This window comes from Diadema antillarum, unplaced genomic scaffold, assembly GCF_040938485.1.
Source record: "Diadema antillarum isolate AM-2024a unplaced genomic scaffold, OU_Dant_1.0 seq00000106_RagTag, whole genome shotgun sequence".
Classification (NCBI taxonomy): Eukaryota; Metazoa; Echinodermata; class Echinoidea; order Diadematoida; family Diadematidae; genus Diadema; species Diadema antillarum.
In genome coordinates, this window is record NW_027271192.1 from 257,470 (window position 1) to 279,044 (window position 21,575).

The window sequence follows — 21,575 nt, forward strand, 5'->3', positions numbered from 1 at the left end:
TCATTACCTTACTTTGTTAAAAGTCACAAAGCTAAAAAAAAAAAAAATGGAAAGAAAGTACTAGTATAACAAGTTGTCATGATTTCAAATGGAATGCCTACAGTCTAGAGAATTCAAATAATGGCTTCCGTCAATGAAAAGCAGTTGCTTGTCTTGGAAGACATGTTTCCTTCCTACCAATGTGACCTTAACATATCCCATTCACTTTGTTATTTCAATGAGCAAGTATTTGTTGAGAGAGGTTTAAGTGCCTGGACTGTCACATTCTGTACAAACACACGCACACGCGCGCACACACACACACACACACACACACACACAAATGAATAAAGCAATTGAAGCTCAAAAGTTTTAGATCATCAGGCTCATCTCTTTGTTTTAACACATCTGCTGAAGCATTTCTTAATATTTATGAAAGTTCCCTGTGAACCGTTTAGAACCAATAGGGTGTTACAACTCGCATATGAAGTGCCAGTTGAGATAGGACCAGTATCCACCTATTCAACTGATGATGATATCGGGACATATATCTCCATAATGTTCTCTTTGTCTTTGAAATGAAAGCATACTTTCTTCCCAATTAAGAATGAATCATTATCCCTCAGACCCTCACCCTCAATGACTCTTGTAGCCACAGCCTCCTTGCTTATGACTTCCTTAATCTCTGATGCATCTGTCACATGTATAATCTTGTTTGTTTCTTTCTTTGAAAAGCTGCACGATCTCTTCTTGCTTGTGCTTGTGTCTGTCTCCCCTTTGGTGGAGCTTAGCAAAGCTTCTGCTTTCTGAATGCCTAGCTTGTGCATGAATTAATCTACATGGTTTCAAAGATTTTGCATTGTTTTATTTAGTTTTTTCGCTGGGATTTTTGCCCCACTAGCTTTGATGATTTTCCAATTCTGGACTCAGCAGTGTACACAGATTATTATTTCGCTTTCAGCATGTAAGTGCGGACACATTTCCATCAATTTCCATCTTGCTGTGTGAACAAAGCTCAAAATTTGTTACATTTTGAATTAAAATGGAGTGAATTCACCATTCATGGCATCATCTGCCTTCTGTGGCATTAATATTGTTATAACTATCATCATTATCATCATTATCAATTTTTTAATGTATCAATTGCACACTTGTAGTCTTTAGATATTAAAATGCAATCATTTGACAGAAATGAATATTTTACTGAAGGATTATTGGATAACTTAATCATCAAAATGCAATCATTTGACAGAAATGAATATTTACTCAAGGATTATTGGATAACTTAATCATCAAAATCATGGACATCAAAACCAGGGCTCTTTCTTCAGACTTTCCTTTCAAAAGAAAAATGAATAAAAATATCAAAAAATGTCTGTACAAATTATCAAAGCACCTACCAGTCTGTTCTGTTGCACTTTTTTAGCTGAAGTATTTCAATTCATAACAAATAATACCTTGTGCAACCCCAGAATCTAGATTTAAAACTTCAAATGCCATTAAAAAAAAGCCTCTGTTGCTAAGAGCAATGAGAAATGATAATTTTTGATGTTTGTTATTCTTAACATCATTCAAGTAGGATTTCTTTTAGGGCGAATGGAATATGAAAAGTAAGAGATCTGCTAGCCCAATGGGCATATTGAAATAAAAGTTAGTGTAGAGTCCTGTGGAATATATTTGTGAATCTAAACCTGTGTATGGTATTGTGAATTCATCCTCTCTCTTCTGTGTTCATTGTGTTCATGAGTTCCAAATCACCCATGGTAAAAACTTGTCCTTGACTCTATGTGTTTAATCCCATTTGGTATTTAACAAAAGACTGCATCATGCACCATCAGGTTCACTGTTGCTACTATTTGCAAGGGCCAGGAATGTTCAAACAAAGTTCAAGTTCAACTCTGTGAATTTAGGGCAAAGTTACACAGGAGGATGAACAAATGTATACATATTGTAGGTTTTTCACGTTTCAGTTTGCATGTGAGTATTGGAACTTATACATGCTTGGTAGTCTCAAGAAAATGCGCTGAATCTTTTGGTGCCATGCATAAGGGGACTTTGGTCACAGTCAGTGGAAAGGAGTTGAATTTTCGCATAACTCAGGACCATTGTTACCATGATAAAGTCCTACACATAAACTGGGAAAAAAAAAAATCAAAATTTTTAAAGATTTTTAGAATGAAAATTGTCAAAGATTTTAAGATGAAAATTTGTAAATTTGTAACAGAAATTGAAAGTCCAATACTGTAGAAGTGGATATTTTCGTGCGTGTAATCTTTTGTGCTCAGCCAGGTAAGATTGGTTTCATGTGTTTTTAATTCCATGGAGTCAAGATATGCGCTACTGGGACATACAGCAAGCAAAAATATTTGGGTGCTTTTATTTTCGTGCTAGTTTCTGGTTGCGCAAAATGCATGAAAATTTCCACTTTTACAGTATCTCAGATACCTCCTGTTTTAGTTTTAAAGTTTGAGATATCCTTAAACCATGAAAGTGTTGGTTTTAGGAACAAGAATGGAACAAATTATTGATCATTTGAATGCTTCGAATCTTTACTGAACTTTATGTAATACCAAAATCAGAAGATAATTACATGGCAACTTCAACATCAAGCTAAGCCATAATGTGTACATTACATGTCGAGTATACAATAATTTCATAACATGGAAACGCTTGATACCATTGCATTCTTCCACCTCACAGCAGAGAAAAAGAAAAGTTATTCATCAATAGAATATGGATTTTCAAGTTAATACAAAATAATATGGTGACAGTTCCTTTTTGGTTGCTGTTCTCAAATTATGAAAACCGCTACCACAGCATATCTCCTACATTGGTTCATTCTAATCTTTTTTTGATAAGTCTTTATATTGATTTGTGAATTTATTTTTTTTCCATGTTACCTAGATCAAAGCATATACAGCTTATGTTGTGTGTTGTATATGTTGTAAATATGCTATATTCATTGTTATTTTGAATTTGATTTGTCATTATGCCATGTGTTAGTGTTTGAGAACCTGTCTTACACCATTTCATATTTGCTTGCACCATCTCATATTTGCTTGCAATATATCGTAAGGGTCTAACAAGAAACATACCTGGCTGACGCGATTTGCCAGGATGATGAGTAGTTCTGGAATATTATGAGATTAAAAGTATAGAATAATAAAAGTTGGTATAAGGACTTTTATGCCGTGAAGGATCCAGGCTAAATCGGACTCACAGACAACTCGGCCCTATTTCAGACAATTTACACGCAGTTCATGATTGCCATTTTTGTCGAGCCCACCGGAGGTGAGGGGAGACTAAGTGATCACCTGTGGCGTCTGTCCGTCCGTTGTCCATCCGTCCATCGTCCGTCCGTTGTCCGTCGTCCGTCCGTCGTCTGTCCATAACGCTAAACTTCAATAACTCTTTACTCTGTTCTTCAATTGCGATCAAACTTCGAGGGATGAGGGGTTATACAAAGTTTCACATTTTACCATATATGAAGGTCACCACAAGGTCAAAGGTCACAAGCAGGGGTCAACAAACTTTTAGAGCCCAATGTTAAGTTTTTATGGCGTGTTTCTATTATGGGTTATAACTTTTGATCCATAGGTCTCTTTGTGACTAAACTTGGATGGTAGATGTCCCTTGGGGAGTGGATGATCACCACAAGGTCAAAGGTCACAAGCAGGGGTCAACGAACTTTTAGAGCCCAATGTTAAGTTTTTGCGGCGCATTTCTATTATGGGTCATAACTTTTGATCCATAACTCCATTTGTGACCAAACTTGGATGGTAGATGTCCCTTGGGGAGTGGATGATCACCACAAGGTCAAAGGTCACAGGCAGGGGTCAACGAACTTTTAGAGCCCAATGTTAAGTTTTTATGGCGCGTTTCTATTATGGATCATAACTTTTGATCCATAGATCAGTTTGTGACTAAACTTAGATGGTAGATGTCCTTTGGGGAGTGGATGATCACCACAAGATCAAAGGTCAAAAGCAGTTGTCAAGAAACTTTTAGAGCCCAATGTAAAGTTTTTATGGCGCGTTTCTATTATGGGTCATAACTTTTGATCCATAACTCCATTTGTGACTAAACTTGGATGGTAGATGTCCCTTGGGGAGTGGATGGTCACCACAAGGTCAATGGTCACAAGCATGGGTCAACGAACTTTTAGAGCCCAATGTTAAGTTTTTATGGCGTGTTTCTATTATGGGTCATAACTTTTGATCCATAGGTCCGTTTGTGATCAAACTTGGATGGTATATGTCCCTTAGGGAGTGGATGGTCACCACAAGGTCAAAGGTCACAGGCAGGGGTCAACAAACTTTAAGATCCCAATGTTGAATTTTTATGGCACGTTTCTTTTTTGCCATAAATTTTTACCCTTTTTATCTCTTTTTATCTGTTATATCTCTTTTTTTATCTGTTATATCCCATTCGCATACAATTTCTTGTATGCGAATGGGCGAGACACATTATGGCACTTGCCTTGTTTATACATAGGCGCACGTTCATTTTGTATGCATGCCAAAGAGGTTCTCTTCTAGAACCTCTTTGATGCGCGCGTTGTATCAACTCGGTCCCTTACTGCAACCAGCTAGAATGCGAAGCACTCCCATAGTACAAGTGTGCAATTCAGATAGACAACTCAGCCCCACCGTCAAAGCGAGGCCGAGTTGTCCTCGAGTCCGAGTTAGCCTGACCCCGATCGGGTAAGTGCTGAGATTGCAACTCCAGTGAGCCTTTTTGGTTGATGTTTCGCATTTTCATCGTTACCCAACAAATGTCTTGTTTTAACAGCGTTATTCCACACATTTCTTAGGCATATATGTACATTTTAGAGCAAAATTTAGCAGTTTGAAAACTATGTTTTACTTTTAATATCTGTTCAGTAAAATGCACATTCATACATCACACAATATGATCATCTGCTGAAAGTTTCACAGCTCTTGTCTGTTATCTGTACTACATCATGTATCATTTGTATTCTTGTCATTATTGAACAGTGGTACTCAGTGCGTAATGGTATTGGTTTGTTCATCAAATAATGTGTATTTTTGGTTTCTATTTATTTTTTTGTGTGTGCATTTCTTATATATGTGTGTGTGTGTGTGTGTGTGTGCACTTACCCATGGTGTAAAACGAGGACACACATATGAACTTTACTTTTAAACCGAGGACACAGAGAGAACTAAGGACGTCCTCGGTATGCAGACCATTCCAAATGGTCTGCTTTTGCGTGCTTTTGCATGTAGGGGTACATGTTTGTAGGTCCTCGATTAGCATTATTGTAATGAGTCCTCGGTTGGACGGTAATATGAATGAGTCCTCGGTTGACAAGAGTCCCACTGACACACAGGTCCTCGGTTTTGTGGCAAAATTCTTATGGGTAAAACAGGTCCTCGGTTTCCACCATAGACACGTATGTGTGTGTGCGTGTGTGTGCTCTGATGATGACTTCTTCATTGTATGATCATCCAAAGTACAGTTTCTCAGTAAAACCTGGCGTGTGTGTGTGTGTTTGTGAATAACTATACTGTTAGATGACAATTTAAGGCTTGAGACGATGAAATCCAAAATCACAGGGTAGAGATTTGTGAGGCCAAATTTTCAATTCACAAGCTTTAAAGGGAACGCAAACCCCAAAGAGCAATGTGGATTGAGTAGAAGCATAAACATTAGCAGAATAAATCAGTGAAAGTTTGAGGAAAATCGGACAATCGATGCAAAAGTTATGAATTTTTGAAGTTTTGGTGTTGGAACCGCTGGAATAGGAGACTACTAGAGGTTATGACTTATGAGTGGACAACAATATAAAGAAAATATAAAAGGAATTCCACAAAAATTCACTTTCTAGCAAAATGAAAGAGTACTTGACTAACCGCTTTCAGAAAGAAGGAGGAATAAGTGCTACCCCTTACATATGTCAGTATCAAGTTGATGGAATGTGTAATTTTCATAAAAAATGATTTTTTGTTGAATTCCCTTTATATTTTCTTTATATTGTAGTCCACTCATATGTCATAACCTCTAGTAGTCTCCTTACCCAGCAGTTCCAACACCAAAACTTTAAAAATTTGTAACTTTTGCATCGATTGCCCAATTTTCCTCACACTTTCACTGATGTGTTCACTAATGTAACTGCTTTCACTCAATCCACATTGTTCTTTGGGTTTGCATTCCCTTTAAATCCCCAAGCATTTGATGAGATTCAGTGCTACCTTGAGTCATATGTGTAAATCTAGTGGAAAGCAAGGTAAATTTCTAAAACATCATTTCCATAACTGCAGGAACATTTCATAACACTTGACCAAACTTGGTTAAATAAAATTACATCATCTCAGATTAATTGAAAGAGCTTTTGAAAGAGCTGATTATGGTCAACTTGTTTAGTGGTCAGACAAGTTCAGAGATTTCATTAAGATATCGTGTTGGCACAGAATGTGTAAAAACAATTCATTTCATAATCTTAGAGTCACTAAGCAAGGGTATGCCAAGAAAGCTGCATCTATGAGAATTTCAGAAACATTAAAAGACAATATCTATCTACCTATCAGAAGAAGAAGAAGAAAATAAAGATACCAAAAAGATATTGGATACCAGTATAGCTGTCTTGAAGGTCTGAGGTGTAAGTATTTCACACCAAACCCAAAAAAAATATATAAATAAATGAATAAATAAAATAAGACAAATAAAAAAATAGAAAAGAGGGGAAGGGGTCAAATATACTGACTGCTCCTTATTTTGCACTTCTTTATGGACTTCATTATTTGTTTAACTAAATTGTTACAAATGTCTACCCTGCTACTTTTACTACTTTCACTGCAATGACTGATTTGTTAGCTTTTTACTCAAGGACACAGTGCCATTTCATGATTTGCAGTGTACTTTAATGCAGAACTCCATGATTCTGCTGATCCTGATGCGAAAAATTCATTCAGTCATGTATTTATTACTGCGTTTAATATTTCACTTTGTCCTCTCCTACAGGAAGATGTAGAGCCATACTATGAAGCGTATCGACAGTTCTGCATTGAGCTGCAGGCACCCGACAAAATGGTAAGTTATGCTTATCGCTTTATTTATTTATCTTTTTTTTTTTTTTTTATTTACAGTTGATTCCAAATTCCTGATATTTCTTTCAGTGTACAGGATTGTTAAGCTGCCCTTTCTCAGAATATTTTCAGTTTTGTTCGACAGAAATTCAGGAAAATTTGTAAGTTTCCTTTTGTGAAAAGTGCTGAAAACCGAAATGGAATATGGCTTAGAGCAAGATGCCTGGAATTTGAATACAGCTGGAAATTTTTTTCTGAGAGTCCTTGTTTTGCTCTATAGAAATTTGGTGTGTTAGAGTCAAAATGTAATGTTTTGTGTTCATTATGTTGATTTAAGTTGTAGCAATGTATTTGTATGTGCCCAAATGAGAAAGAATCCAGAGGGCGTAAACACTCCAGAAGTAAAAGCAGGGGTGAAATGAGGCTGACCCTGTATGAGATTGTAGTGTAGAAATAGGAAAAGGAAGGATGGATGCAAACTCTGGTGAATTAAAAAAAAATGTTCGAATCATGCAACAGGTTTTTATTTTCATGTAGTTTTAAAGGTGCAGAACACAACTTTCTGGATAATTTTTGTCAACATCTTCGTGAAATGAAACATTAAGAATGACATGTTGAGTTGAATCCCTTCTGAATATGGTATTCCATACAGATATCTTTGATTCAGTTGTAATTGGGAATGTGTAAATAGTCTGCTGCAAATTTGTAAAAGCTACCTGATTGTATAAATTAGTGTAAGTTTCTGTGGAAACAAATTTTGTCTGATTGTGTGCTTGGTGAAATGTCAATCAGCTGTGAGTAGCAGAACCAATGTGTAATGCAGTCACGTTCACACTTGTCCTGATTATTTCATACCTTGTGGGGCTTGTCTAAAGCTGTGACATCATATCATGAGCAGGCATGAAATGATAAACCAAAATTTCATTTCCGCTGAGAGGGGTAGTCCCAATGTGCACACGTGTCCTGATTATTTTTCATACCTTGCGATGCTTGCCTACAACATTGACAACATAACATGAGCAGGAATTGAATGATTAACCGAAATTTCATTTCCGCTGACAGTTGTGGCCTGCTGAGTAAAACATCTCTTAATGCTGTGGCATCACTGACTTTTCATGACAGCTTAGTTTGAAATGCCTTTCATTCAACTTGCAGAATAGACCACACAGTGAAAGTGAATTTTATGCAACTCATCTTTGCCAAATTTAGCACTTGGTAGCTTAAAGTTACCTGCGTAGAAATATCTGAACATAATGTTTTATGAAGGACATTAGAGAATGTGTCATTGTTACTGTATGTATGATTTCAGCAAAAAGATACAGTGGTATTAAACCTGTTTCCGCTTTCAATCAGCTGCAACAAAAGATACATTAAAGTGTTATGTCTTGCTTGTTCTTCAACGTTGTCCAGCCAGAGTTGACTGTGTATAGAAAATATTTTGTATGTATGTGAATCAGTTAAGAGTATGTTTGGAAATAATATGTGTTTACTTGTTCCATATACTTATTATTCTATGATATTCTTTGTAACTTTATGGTAGGAAGATGACGGTGTAGTTTGAGTGTAAAGTGCGTAACACTTCCTCATGCGTACTCAGTTCTCTTTGGTTTCAAAACAAGGAGATAATCCAACATCCATTCTGTTTTACACACACAATGTCCAGACTGGAGCATCTAAGTTTAGATATCATGAGACCCATTACTCTTCTAGTTTGATTTATGACTGTCAGGATGAACCAGGTATTCCAGGTGCAAAGAAGATGATATCGTAAGGACCACTTAAAAAGAAGAAAAAAGTCTAGCTAAGACCATAAAGTGTTTTGTTTTGTTTTGTTTTGGTTCTTTCCACCGACAGATTTGCATTTCTACCTTATATACTATGATGGTTATTTGTTTTTCTTTTCATCTATCCATTTTATTAACCCGTTGAGGACGGACTGATTCTGCTACAACACGCTTTTCCCATAGACACTTGCCTGAGTATACTCGGGACTCGTCCTCAATGGGCTTAAAGTCACTTCATATCTGGTGGAAAGATGCAGTAATATCAACTACAGCTTGAGGATTGCCAAATGGCTGAGTTCCTCAAGAGACTTTGTGGGAATTCCTCACTGCTGAAAAAATGAATGGGCACATACAAATTTTATGATCAGAAGTGACGTACATAAGAGATATATGAAGGCGATGGTGCCAATATGAACGAAAATGAGAGTCAGAAAGACTGTAATTGAGCATTTAGGAGACTTATGACTTGTGGTTTGACTCACTCTTTATCATACACTGAACAGAAAAATGATTGGCAACTCCATGCCAACAGCTAGAAAGCGATTATCAGATTATCTTCAAACTTATTTTGATAGTCTGTTCACTCTGTCCCCCATTGCCTTAGCCAAGGAGGCTGTGTGCCTGCCAATATAAGTGTCATTCTCATTGCGAAAATTTCCAACTGTGGGTCGCAATCAGGGTCCGTGTCATTTTTGTCGAGCCCACCGGAGGTGAGGGGAGACTAAGGGATCGCCTGCAGCGTCGTCCGTCCGTCGTCCGTCCGTCCGTCGTCTGTCCGTAACGCTACGAAAACTTCAATAACTCTTTACTCTGGGCTTTAATTGCAATCAATTTGAGGGAAGAGGGGTTATACAAAGTTCCACATTTTACCATATATGAAGGTCACCTCAAAGGTCAAAGATCACAGGCAGGGGTCAATGAACTTTAGGGCCCAATGTTAAGTTTTTATGGCGCGTTTCTATTATGGGTCATAACTTTTGATTCGTAACTCCATTTGTGACCAAACTTGGATGGTAGATGTCCCTTGGGAAGTGGAAGGTCACCACAAAGTCAAAGGTCACAAGCAGGGGTCAACGAACTTTTAGAGCCCAATGTTAAGTTTCTATGGCGCGTTTCTATTATGGGTCATAACTTTTGATCCATAACTCCATTTGTGACCAAACTTGGATGGTAGATGTCCCTTGGGGAGTGGATGGTCACCACAAGGTCAAAGGTCACAAGCAGGGGTCAACAAACTTTTAGAGCCCAATGTTAAGTTTTTGTGGTGCGTTTCTATTGTGGGTCATAACTTTTGATCCCTTTGTCCGTTTGTAACTAAACTTGGATGGTAGATGTCCCTTGGGGAGTGGATGATCACCACAATGTCAAAGGTCACAAGCAGGGGTCAACAAACTTTTAGAGCCCAATGTTAAGTTTTTATGGTGCGTTTCTATTGTGGGTCATAACTTTTGATCCCTTTGTCCGTTTGTGACTAAACTTGGATGGTAGATGTCCCTTGGGGAGTGGATGGTCACCACAAGGTCAAAGGTCACAGACAGGGGCCAACGAACTTTAAGGGCCCAATGTTAAGTTTTTATGGCACGTTTCTTTTTTGCTATAAATTTTTACCCTTTTGTATCTCTTTTCATCTGTCATATCTCTTTTTTTATGCCTCCGCCAACGAAGTGGCCGGAGGCATTATGTTTTCGGGTCGTCCGTCCGTCCGTCCGTCCGTACGTCCGTCCGTACGTCCGTCCGTCCCGTTTTGTTTTTGTCGATATCTCAAGAACCGTGTAGTGGTTTTACATCAAACTTGGTATAAGGGTATATCCTTGGGGGATAATACTTTGTGTGGATTTTAGGGTCACAGGGTCAAAGGTCAAAGGTCACAGGTTATTTTGTGAAAAAAAAATTGACATTTCATGTTTTTCTCCATATCTCGCAAATGGTTCAAGGTATCTTCATGGAACTTAGTATATATGCTTGTACCGATGGGCAGTGATTATCTAGGGAAGTTGGGGGTCATGGGTCAAAGTTCAGGGGGTCAAAGGTCAAGGTCAACTCCTCAAAATATCACTACTTTCCTTATATTTATGGAATGCCTAAAGGTTTTTTTTTTTAACTTGATGTATACATGTATTACCCAATATATATTCTGTGGGAAGTTTCTTGCCCAAAGGTCAAAAGGTCAAAGGTCAAGTGAAAGTGCTGAATTGCACTTTTTCCTCCATATCTCAAAAGTAACTCAGGTATCATCATGAAACTTACATATTTATGCATGTTCAACCTAACAGTGATTCTCTTTGGAACTGTGAGGTCAAAGGTCAAAGGCCAGGTTTAGATAATGCTATTTTCCCATTTGATACTGAAATTATATTTTTTCTCAATACCTTGAAACTAAATGCATTTAAACTTATAAAAGGGCCAAAAGTCAAGTAAAAATCATCAGTTCCCCAAATACCTGCACTCTGACATTTTAATCATTCATCAAATTGAACCTAGTTCTAGGAAAGTGAACATTCAGCACATTAAATGTGTCAAACCGGTCATTTTAATATTTTGCCAATTGTGTGAAACTGTCATCACACATTGTCAAGACATTGTACTATAGACCTATTAGGAGAACCATGAATTATTGCGGAGGCATATCAGTCGCCATAGCGATATATCTAGTTTTAATCTGTTATATCCCATTTGCATACAATTTCTTATATGCGAATGGGCGAGACACATTATGGCACTTGCCTTGTGATTCAGTGTTCTCACTGTAAAAAATATTGAAACTTTTTGGGTGGTGATTATTTGCAAAGACCTGACTTCTGCATGTTTTGAATGGTTTGCGTAATCAATGTCACAAAGCCAATTCAATATACCGTGGTGTGCCACATCTGGTTAAAATAGCAAGGAGTGACACATGTGGTGCATTGGTACATTGTATATTGACATTTTTTGTGGTCACCATTCTTATTGCACAACTTTATGTCGTTTTGCAAAAAATAATCATACAAAGTATTGCAATTTGGATCGCAACCCACATCTCACAAAAACAAAAACAAACAAAAAGATTATCATATCTGTTCTCGCTGTAAACATTTCTAAATTTGGGTCACTATTCTGATTGCGACTCAAAATAACACATTATTTTGAATGCAATGAGATTAGGTGTGCCTCTGTAGGGGAGCTTTTTTAGAGCTGACACAGGAATTGTTTACACCCTCTCCCTGCCAAGGAGGTCATGATTGTTATACCCCCGCCAAACGAAGTTTGAAGGGGGTATATAGGAATCAGCGGACGGTCGGTTGGGCGGTCGGTCGGGCGGGCGGGCGGGCGGGCGGGCGGGCGGGCGGTCGGGCGGTCAGTCCGTTGCAAATCTTGCGTCGCGAACTACTTCCTCAGTTTTCAACCGATTCCCATAAAACTTGGCACAGATGTGCAAGACGTATTTTTTGACAGTTACCCAAAAGTACTTTGCCATGGTACCGGCATATTATGGGCAAAAATGGGTACAAATCTTGCGTCGCGAACTCCTCCCACAGTTTTTGATCAATTTTTATGAAATTAGGTACAGATGTTCATCTGAATATGTTAATGTGCAAGACACATATTTCCGCAGTGGCAAAAAGTGCGTTGCCATGGTAACGGCATGTTATTGGTAAAATATAGGGCAAAATGCTTCATGGCAAAACTGCTTCATCAGTGTTCTTCTAATTCTCATGGAATTCATATTGAATGTTTGTCTTAGGATATAGGTCAGCATGACACATTTCTTGACAGTGACAAAAAGTATGTTGCCATGGTAACAGCTCACATATTATGAGCCAAAATGATGGAAAATTTTGTGTTGCAAACTACTTCCTCAGTTTTTGCCCAATTTCCATGAAACTTGGTACAGATGTGTGCCTTTGGTTGTAGATGTGCAAGACGCATTTTTTGACAGTACCCGAAAGTACGTTGCCATGGTAACGGCATATTAATGGCAGAAGATCAAGGAAATATCTTGCGGATTTAACTACTTCCTCAGTTTTTTGACCAAAGCTTATGAAATGTTGTTTTGACCAAAGCTTATGAAATGTTGTTTGGCGGGGGTATAACCAGTCGCTGTAGCGACATTTCTAGTTATGATTTGTGTGTGTGTGTGTGTGCGGTGTGTGTCCTTGATTGTTTGTCTGGCTGTCCGTTTCTGGCATGAATCTCTGTGGGGTAATTTCAACATGTTTCATTATGAAATGATTGTGTATCTCCTAGAAGGAATACCCAGAATACTTGAGTCATAAAATACAGGGCAACCTCGCAGCTAGCCTTTCGTCAAGGCCCTATGGTGAAGAGAGCCCAGCTGAGTTGGGTTGCGTGAGGGCCTTTTGAGGTCTGCTTTGCATTCTTTTGTTACAGCCCTATAGACAACCAACTTTTGCTTCCCGAATTGGGGAGCAAAAATCGGCCAATCTGTGTGTCTGTTTGCCCAAGCCCAATCTTCATGCAGCGAATGCAAAAACATGCCACAAACCTCCACTGGTGGGCAGTGATGCATGCGAACAGACCGGACAACGCGAAGTTGACAGAGGATGTGGGGAGCGTGCCGCTCCATTGGTCGACCAGAACCTATTAATATGACTCTTTAGTAGGGTTCATGTGTCATGAACACCAATGTGTGAAGCAGATCTCAAAAGGCCCTCGCACTGTCGCGCTCGGCTGATGGTCTCGTTTCGCTCGCCTGTTATAGCCATCTTAAGGGCTTTTTACACTTGTACATTTTTGCTTAGCCCCGGACCAACGGTGGGGCTAAGGGGGGGGGGGGGGATAGTACGGTACTATCTGGCCCTGCAAAATAGCAGGGGTTAGCACCGCAATTGCGGTGCCAAGCAAGTGAGTGTAAACAGAACGAAAAAATAATCCTGGGCTAAGCGACGGAGACGAAGTCCGACCCTCACTGACCAATCAGAAACGAGGTAATCAAGTGCTGCCAGTGCGTGCGTGTACATGTACAGTACACAGCGTAATTATGAATATTTATGTGGTTTGGAAAGTCCGGGGCTAAGAAATACGAGTGTAAAAAGGTCAGTTTTCTCCTTAGCCCCGGACAAGAGATAGTATGGGACTAATTGGCGAGTGTAAAAAGCTGAAAAAATTGGTACGGGACTAACGATAGTCCTGGGTGAGAGAAAGTCCGGGGTTAAGAAACACAAGTGTAAAAAGCCCTTTACAGTGAGAGGGCCTTGACAAAAGGCTACCTCACAGCAAGATCTATGATAGCATGAAAGGTTTGACCTTGATTCTGGCAATATTCTGGATGTGGCATTCAAGAATGATTAGAGTTACTGTTCAGGAAACACATTCTTATTCTTATTATACACATTCTTAAATCATCATCAGTCGCTTAGTATTTTTGAGGAAATTAATAACCTGCCTGTGCCAAAGTCTATGTAAAATCTCTTCAGCACTTCAATAGCTATGTGAATTAATCACTGTGACTGTTTGCAATATTACTTTCCTGACTGCATGAAGAGTTTTTGTTGCAATTTTGAATAAAGTTACTTTCAGAAAACCAGCTAGTGGGAAGATTATTGGGTATGCTTAATGTAAAACTTAGGGGTAAAATGGTCAATAAAAACAATAGTAAGTACTTTTGAGTAGATGATGATGTTATGCCCTCAAATTTCAGATTTAGATAGGCCTATCTGATAAAGATTGTAATTCAGAACATCGCACAAACTCAGCATAAACCCAAACCACATACTGTAAAACACAATATTTTCGTGGCATGAAATTTTTGTGAATTGGAGCCAACGGCCTTTTTCGTGGCATGAAATTTTCACAAGTTGCCTCTTACATTCAGTGTGTATAGTGTAGACAAGAATTTTTATGTGCATTTTAATTTCGCGAATCTTGGCTCTCCAGAAATTCACGAAATTAAAATGCACGCGAGCATTCCTCGTTTTGCAGTAGGCCTATATGATTGTATTATATATTTCCGGTGACCCAAACCACATATTTCAGGCCTACCAAACATTTCAACCCATACAAGTCTCTCTTGGTCTTTTCTTTTTGTGAGCTTTCATATGCTCATTTATTTTCAGTGTCTGCCTATTTGTCTGGTGTAATAGACTAGACTTTTTCTCACTTCCATCAGTATGGAGAGAGACAATAAATTTTAATCAAACTTGGTTTGAATTCTCAGGTTATTCAGCTAGACCAAGGGCAACAAGTGCTGCCTTAGTCAAGTACTAAAAAAAGACATCGCTTGCTTTCAAGATTCCTTCTCTTAGACAATGAATATCCACTACTGTACAATGATAGGAACTAGGGGCTTATGTTTCTGTGGTAATCATACACTTGGTTGTGTGAAGAATATAGGAACATTGTTTCATGGAGTTTCCATGACAACCCTATCTATTCAAAGAGATAGGTACCAGATATGGGAATATTTCCTTTGAAATCAAAGGGGGACCTATTTTCTAAAGGTACTGCACTTGTATATTTTCTGTTTTTATTGTGCACGTGTAAATTTTTTTGGAGTCTCACGTCTTTAAGCTAAGTCTTTTGTTAACTGCTGCCTTTGTCCATTATTTTTGTTCCAGGTCTCATGCAGACTGGAAGAAGGTGATTGTGTGATCTTCAATAACAGGAGGATCCTTCATGGCCGCACCCAATTTGAGCTGAATGGTGGGACCAGACTGTTACAGGTAGGCCACTGTAATCATGATTGTTATGTTTGATTTAATAGCAGGCTATTGGCTGTAGAATAGTTGTTGTTGTTTTGTTTTTTTAGGTTTAAGCATGTGTCAACTTTTCAAAGCCTCGGAAGTTTTATGAGAATGAAAGACACTTTGTGAGAGCAAATGTTAACCAGGTATGCTTTTTATTCTAGATGCTTGAGATGTTTATGGAATAAAATTTGCAAAGATAGAAACTGCATAAAATGCCAACTTGGGCATTTAGCTCATGGGGTGGTGTGAGACAAGTGACATACTCTTCCTTCTACAAAGATTTTTCCATCTTTATTTGTATGAACATATTATGATCTTCTTTTGTTCTAATAGGAAGAAGTAAATAAAATTTCAAAGTCTTTGTAAAATTGCCAAACTGTAAGTTGGTTTATGATTTGGAGTAAATGACTGTAGGAACTACATTAAAAGACAAAATTTATCATACAATGTACAGTCTTTACTAATCAAAAGCCACATGTACTCTTAGCTCAGCCTAGGTAATTGAATGCTCGTAAAGTATTGGCTGTATACATTTCAGCCCGGCTAAACGCTGTATATTGTGCCTTGTCAAAGTGGCTATAGAGTGTTTATGATTTATAGCAATCTATCTTTCTCATGCTGTAGTGTTTTCTCATTTCCTTTCCTCCTTTTTAGGAGGGAGAGCTTGAAAGAAGTGTAGATAGGTGTAGTACAATAAATTCATGCTTATCCTGTCTGAACTGTCACATATTGAGTATCAATATGGACTGTAATTTATTTGTAATGAGGTTGAGGACTATAGATTTGATTTTTAGGCAAAACTTGAATCAAATCATCATCCATTATATGCAAGTTCACATTTATGTTGAATTCTGTGGAGATGTACAAATGACTCGTGATACTGGTGATAGTAAGTTAAAGTGGTGTTATGATTAGATAATTGCAGAAACAGTCAGAAATTATAACTTGTGAAGAAAACATGAACATGAAAAAAATTGCAAATAAGATACAAATAGCACTTATATCTCTACAATTTACTTACCTTGAAATCAATGATCAATAACAAATAATACATATAAAAGAAGCAACAACAAAAAAGAGCGTGGGTTTATTTTTGCACCATTTCATGTCATAAAATGTAGAATATGCAAGAATTTCCAAACCGCAAAAATTCCCATTCTTACTGTAAGTTCTTTTGTCCTAGAATGCTTGGATTGCACTGACAATATTGTGCTTAAGATTTTGCGTAAGGAAATCAATTTGACTACAAAATGAGGTTACAGTTTAGGCATTTTTTTTTTGGGGGGGGGGGGGGGGAATGAAAGAAAACTGGGCATTTGTAGCCACATGTATATCTTCTTCATCACAAAACCAAAATGTATTGCAGCATGAAATACATGAGGGGAGAAGTACCAGATATTGTGAGTTATCAGATGAAGAACTTATGGTGGCATCTCTGTTTTGCAAGTGCCAGACTGGGTCGACTGAATGTTGCTTCAGCAGCAAAATGCTATAACAGATGGATGTAATTTCTATTGCAGCCCGAATGATAACCTCAAGGGCATGTGCAACGTAGGGAATAAAGAACACAACTTAACAGCAGATACAATGTGGCATTAGTACATATGTAGTGAGCACAACAAAGTGTACTTTGGCTATGTAAATGCGAGTAAGGTGAAAGAAGGTTCAAGCGACAGTAAAATGGGTGTTTGGGATCATTGCTGAATACCAGGGAAGGGGGCCCTCAAGGTGATGACCAAATCAAATGATTGTTCAAAGTACAAAATGTCTCTGCTCACAAGCCCATTCTTTTTGTCGCCCAAGTCAGAATTGCATTTACAAAGAAAGCAAATAATAGTATGCATTGACAGAAATATGAGGCGTAGAACAGGGGCGACTTTAATCCTGAAGATGTGTGTGAGTGATAAAGGTTTCATTGATAAGATTTAGCAAGAGCTAAGCATTATGCAGCAGGTCAGTGTATTTAGCACTACTGTAAAATGAGGAATTTTCGCGTGCATTTTAATTTCGCGAATTTCGCGAGCGCCAAGATTTGCGAAATTAAAATGCACGCCAAAGTTCTTGTCTACACTATGCATTGAATGCCAGTGGCAATTCGCGAAAATTTCATGCCGCAAAAGAGGCCGTCGTCTCCAATTCGCGAAAAATTCATGCCGCGAATATATCATGTTTTACAGTATTTTGATGTTAATCTGTTTATTAACCCATTCACTCCATGACTATTGTGATTGCCACTGTTGTTGTACATGGCACACCCAGTCCGTGTAAGAAGTGGGTTAATGTTGTTACCAGTCTTTGCATGGTAAGGTGTAGCATTTTTAAAACTGAATCATTTGATCTGTTGCATACTAAATGTAATATTTTGGATTATATTCTGATAAAAGATATATTATATATGTATTTTCTCACACACACACACACACATACACACACACACACACACACACACACACATAGAAATATACAGTCAAACCTGCCTTAGCGGCCACCTGTCTATAGCGACCACCTGTCTATAGCGGCCACTGAAAAATCCCCCCCCCCCCCCCTCCCCGTAAGAAATGCCCTGTTAAAGACCCTGTGTATAGCGGCCACCTGTCTAACGTGGCCAGCAGCCACAAATTTTGTTTCCCACGGTACATTTTAACCTGTCTATAGCGGCCAAAAACCAAATGGAGCCGTAGCCAAGCCAATAATTCAGGGTGTTTGTCTGTTTTGTAGCCGTGGGGGCAACATTCAGTGATCGCCACCGCTGCATTCATCCCTCATTCAGTCATAATAATGCACTAGTGTTAAGCTTTCTTCACGACAGTACACATACTACTGTGCAACAATTTCATGTACACCGGCATGGTTAAAGGTCCTGTTTACCTTTGGGAACAGTGATTTTAAAAAAATTTCAAGATATGGCATTTAATGCATATGTGTAGGCATGGCTCGACACTAACTTTTTTGTTTGGTGGCCCGATGGGGCCACCAAAATCCTAAATTTCAAATTTTTGGTGGCCCGAGAGAAAAATTTGGTGTCCCAAAAAAAAATAACAACAATAAAAAACATTAAAAGTCCTTTTTTTTAATGAGTCAAATATTTAAGATTTATGATAGTAAGAATTAGAAGTTGGACATATCTACTCATAAATAAACTTCAACAAACTTGCAACACTCACTCTCAGGCATTCATTCAGTCCTTTTCATCCATCCTTTGAACAAATTTAACTAATTTCCGGCGCAAAAAGTTACGAATTTATTGACATACTTTTCAAAAAATTTTGGTGGCCCGACCGCCCGAGGCGGGCCACCAAATTTGCCCTTTTTTTAAAATTTGGTGGCCCGACTTTCATTGTTGGTGGCCCCGGGCCACCGGGCCACCGTTAGTGTCGAGCCCTGGTAAAGGTATGTTGTACCACAAAACATCCTATCATATAAAATTTTCGCGATAAAGCCTAAAATATAAGGAGATATCTGTATTTTTCTCAATAAACCGTAACTGTAGACGGTTTAGTGTGGAAACATTTTTATTATAACTATTGTTCACATTTTGTATATTTAACAATACTTAACATTGATTTTACCCATTCATATTTTTACAGTGGTTGTTTCTATCCCTAACTCACAATTTAGAACTATTTTAAAGCACTGATGCTGGGTTTTTGTTTCATTTGCAAATGGTAAATTATGCCTTCAAATGCATGAAACACATGGTGTGCATACATACACACATACATGTACATGTAAGGATTGATACAACGATGATACATGTACTCTACATGTAAGCAAGGCACACAAAGTTGGATTACCTGTCTATAGCGGCCACCTGTCTATAACGGCCACTTTTTCCGTCTCACTTGGGTGGCCGCTATAGACAGGTTTGACTGTAGTTGTATGGTCCCTGCAATGAACAACCCTGGATGAATTGGGGATTCCCCAGTCATTTCCTACACTGTGGAGTGTGAGAACGAGCTGCTTAATCTTTGTTTGCCGGTGCTTACCATCTGCTCATATCAGTGAAGGATGCATTTGCAAGTCAGCAGCTGATACCCGGTGCTTATTTTGATTGAGGTGATCAGGTGCTTGAACATTGAACATTCTGCTCACCACAAGAATAGATATTTTGTGTTGCCAATGCAGGGTAGTGGGAATTCAAAGTGCACTGAAGCTGGTAGATCAAATTGTCATGAGGATTTAGTCTGAACAGGGAGCTGGTTTGAATGTAATTTATGTCTAATGGCTGAAGTTTAGATTGATTATAGCTGTGGGGTTTGTAGATTCTCCTTTAAGTGCTTCAATGAAGAAAGGCTGATTCAACAAACTTCAAGGAAGGAACCTTCTCACATATTCCTGCATGGATTCTTTCTCCTCAAATAATAATTGTAGCTTATACTGTAAAACACAATATTTTTGTGGCTTGAAATTTTCGCGAATTGCAAGGAGCCGATAACCTTTTTCGCAGCATGAAATTTTCACGAGTTGCCTCTAACATGCAATGCGTATAGTGTAGACAAGAACTTTCACGTACATTACAATTTTGCAAATCTTGGCTCTCGCGAATTTCGCGAAATTAAAATGCACGCGAAGATTCTTTGTTTTACAGTATTGGGCAGGGTTGTAGAGCATCAACATGAATATCCAACAACATTGACCACCCTAACCCCTCCCACACACTCACACTGAAAGGACCTTGGGTGGTATTCTGAAAATCTTCCTAAGTTTCTTCCTATGTCAGAAAGTTAGGAAGTGCCTAGGAAAGACCAAATTGGTATTCTGAAATGTCTTTCTAGGAACTTCTCTTTTACATGCAAATTAGGTCATCCTTATCCCCACCCAATGATTTTTTTATTATGCCAATATGAAACGTCATATCTTAATGCAAATCAGGTCATTCTTATCCCCACCCAATGTTCTTTCATAAGCTATATGGAACGTCATATCATGAGGAACCAACCAATCACAATCGTATATTATTACATGTATGTTATAAGGTTAAATACAAGTGTTGTCCGTGCTCATGCTTTATGCGCTGGCAAGTCCTATTTTTCATGCCCATTTCGCGCATATAAAGTGCTTATTGCACACAGTCTATGACAAGCGTCCATCACAAAGTTTTGCATCTTATCGCTACAGTGTATACAGTATCTAACAACATACTTAGGACAGGGTTGGGGCTTTCCTAATAATCTTCGTAAAATATTTTCCTAAGTGCATTCTAGAATACCAACTTCTTCCTAAGTCAGAAATGTGTATATCTTCTCATGATTCATCCTCATTTGCATATATGCCTTAGTTTCTTCCTAACTTTAGAAAACACTTTAGGAAGAACCTAAGGAAGAAACTAAGGAAGATTTCAGAATACCACTTAGGAAAAAATCCTGACTTATGAAAAAGAAAAAATCTTCTTTGGAAGGATTTCAGAATGCCACCCTAAGTATCTAACACATGTCTTGCTGTGCTTATGTAACAATTTTCCCTGAGAGTCCCTTCTTTTCTTTGTTTCTCCATCCAGGGCTGTTACGTCAACGTTGATGACTTCAGGAGCAAGGTCCAGTACCTTCATGAAAAGAGAGGATTGGGTCAGATGGCAAAGCGTGTCGGCAACCAGTGCCAGCTGTGAGAGAAATCCCGTGGGGTGTTTGAACCGAGCACCTACACAGGCTTCCGTCTCTGTCTTGGGGTGACAGCAAACCTGCCACCCAAAGATCATCGTGTTACTTGACGAAAGTGTAAAACTTGCCTTTAAATCATGATCTCCCCTGCCTGTTTCAACATTTTATGCCAACAAAGAGATCTTGTATCAAATTATCAATGAATGAATGAATACGGTGCACTCTCGTTATAACGAACACAGTTATAAAAAAAATCTGGTTACAACAAAGTTAAAATTCAGGCTGCAACATCATCCACCCTATGTATTTTTATTTTTCATTTTGTTTGGTTATAACGAAATTTCGATATAACAAAAGAAAACTGCCGCCCCTGAGGACTTTGTTATAACGGGAGTCCATTGTAGTTAATACAACGTATGTATATCTATGTTTATTTGGAAGTTTTACGCATGTATATGTAGGTATGTAAGAATATGCTGTGAAAGA

General features: G+C 38.3%; 1 protein-coding gene across 1 annotated transcript in view; it reads left to right on the plus strand.

Annotated features, from left to right (window-relative positions):
• LOC139726961 (2-(trimethylamino)ethylphosphonate dioxygenase-like) overlaps positions 1–21,310 on the plus strand; it is a 69,141-nt gene extending 47,831 nt beyond the window's left edge. Inside the window, exons 10-12 of the mRNA XM_071637949.1 lie at positions 6,961–7,029; positions 15,364–15,468; positions 20,990–21,310. Coding sequence (XP_071494050.1) covers positions 6,961–7,029; positions 15,364–15,468; positions 20,990–21,097 — 282 coding nt within the window. The 3' untranslated portion in view covers positions 21,098–21,310. The remainder of the gene's footprint in view (positions 1–6,960; positions 7,030–15,363; positions 15,469–20,989) is intronic.
• Positions 21,311–21,575: the final 265 nt, after the last annotated feature.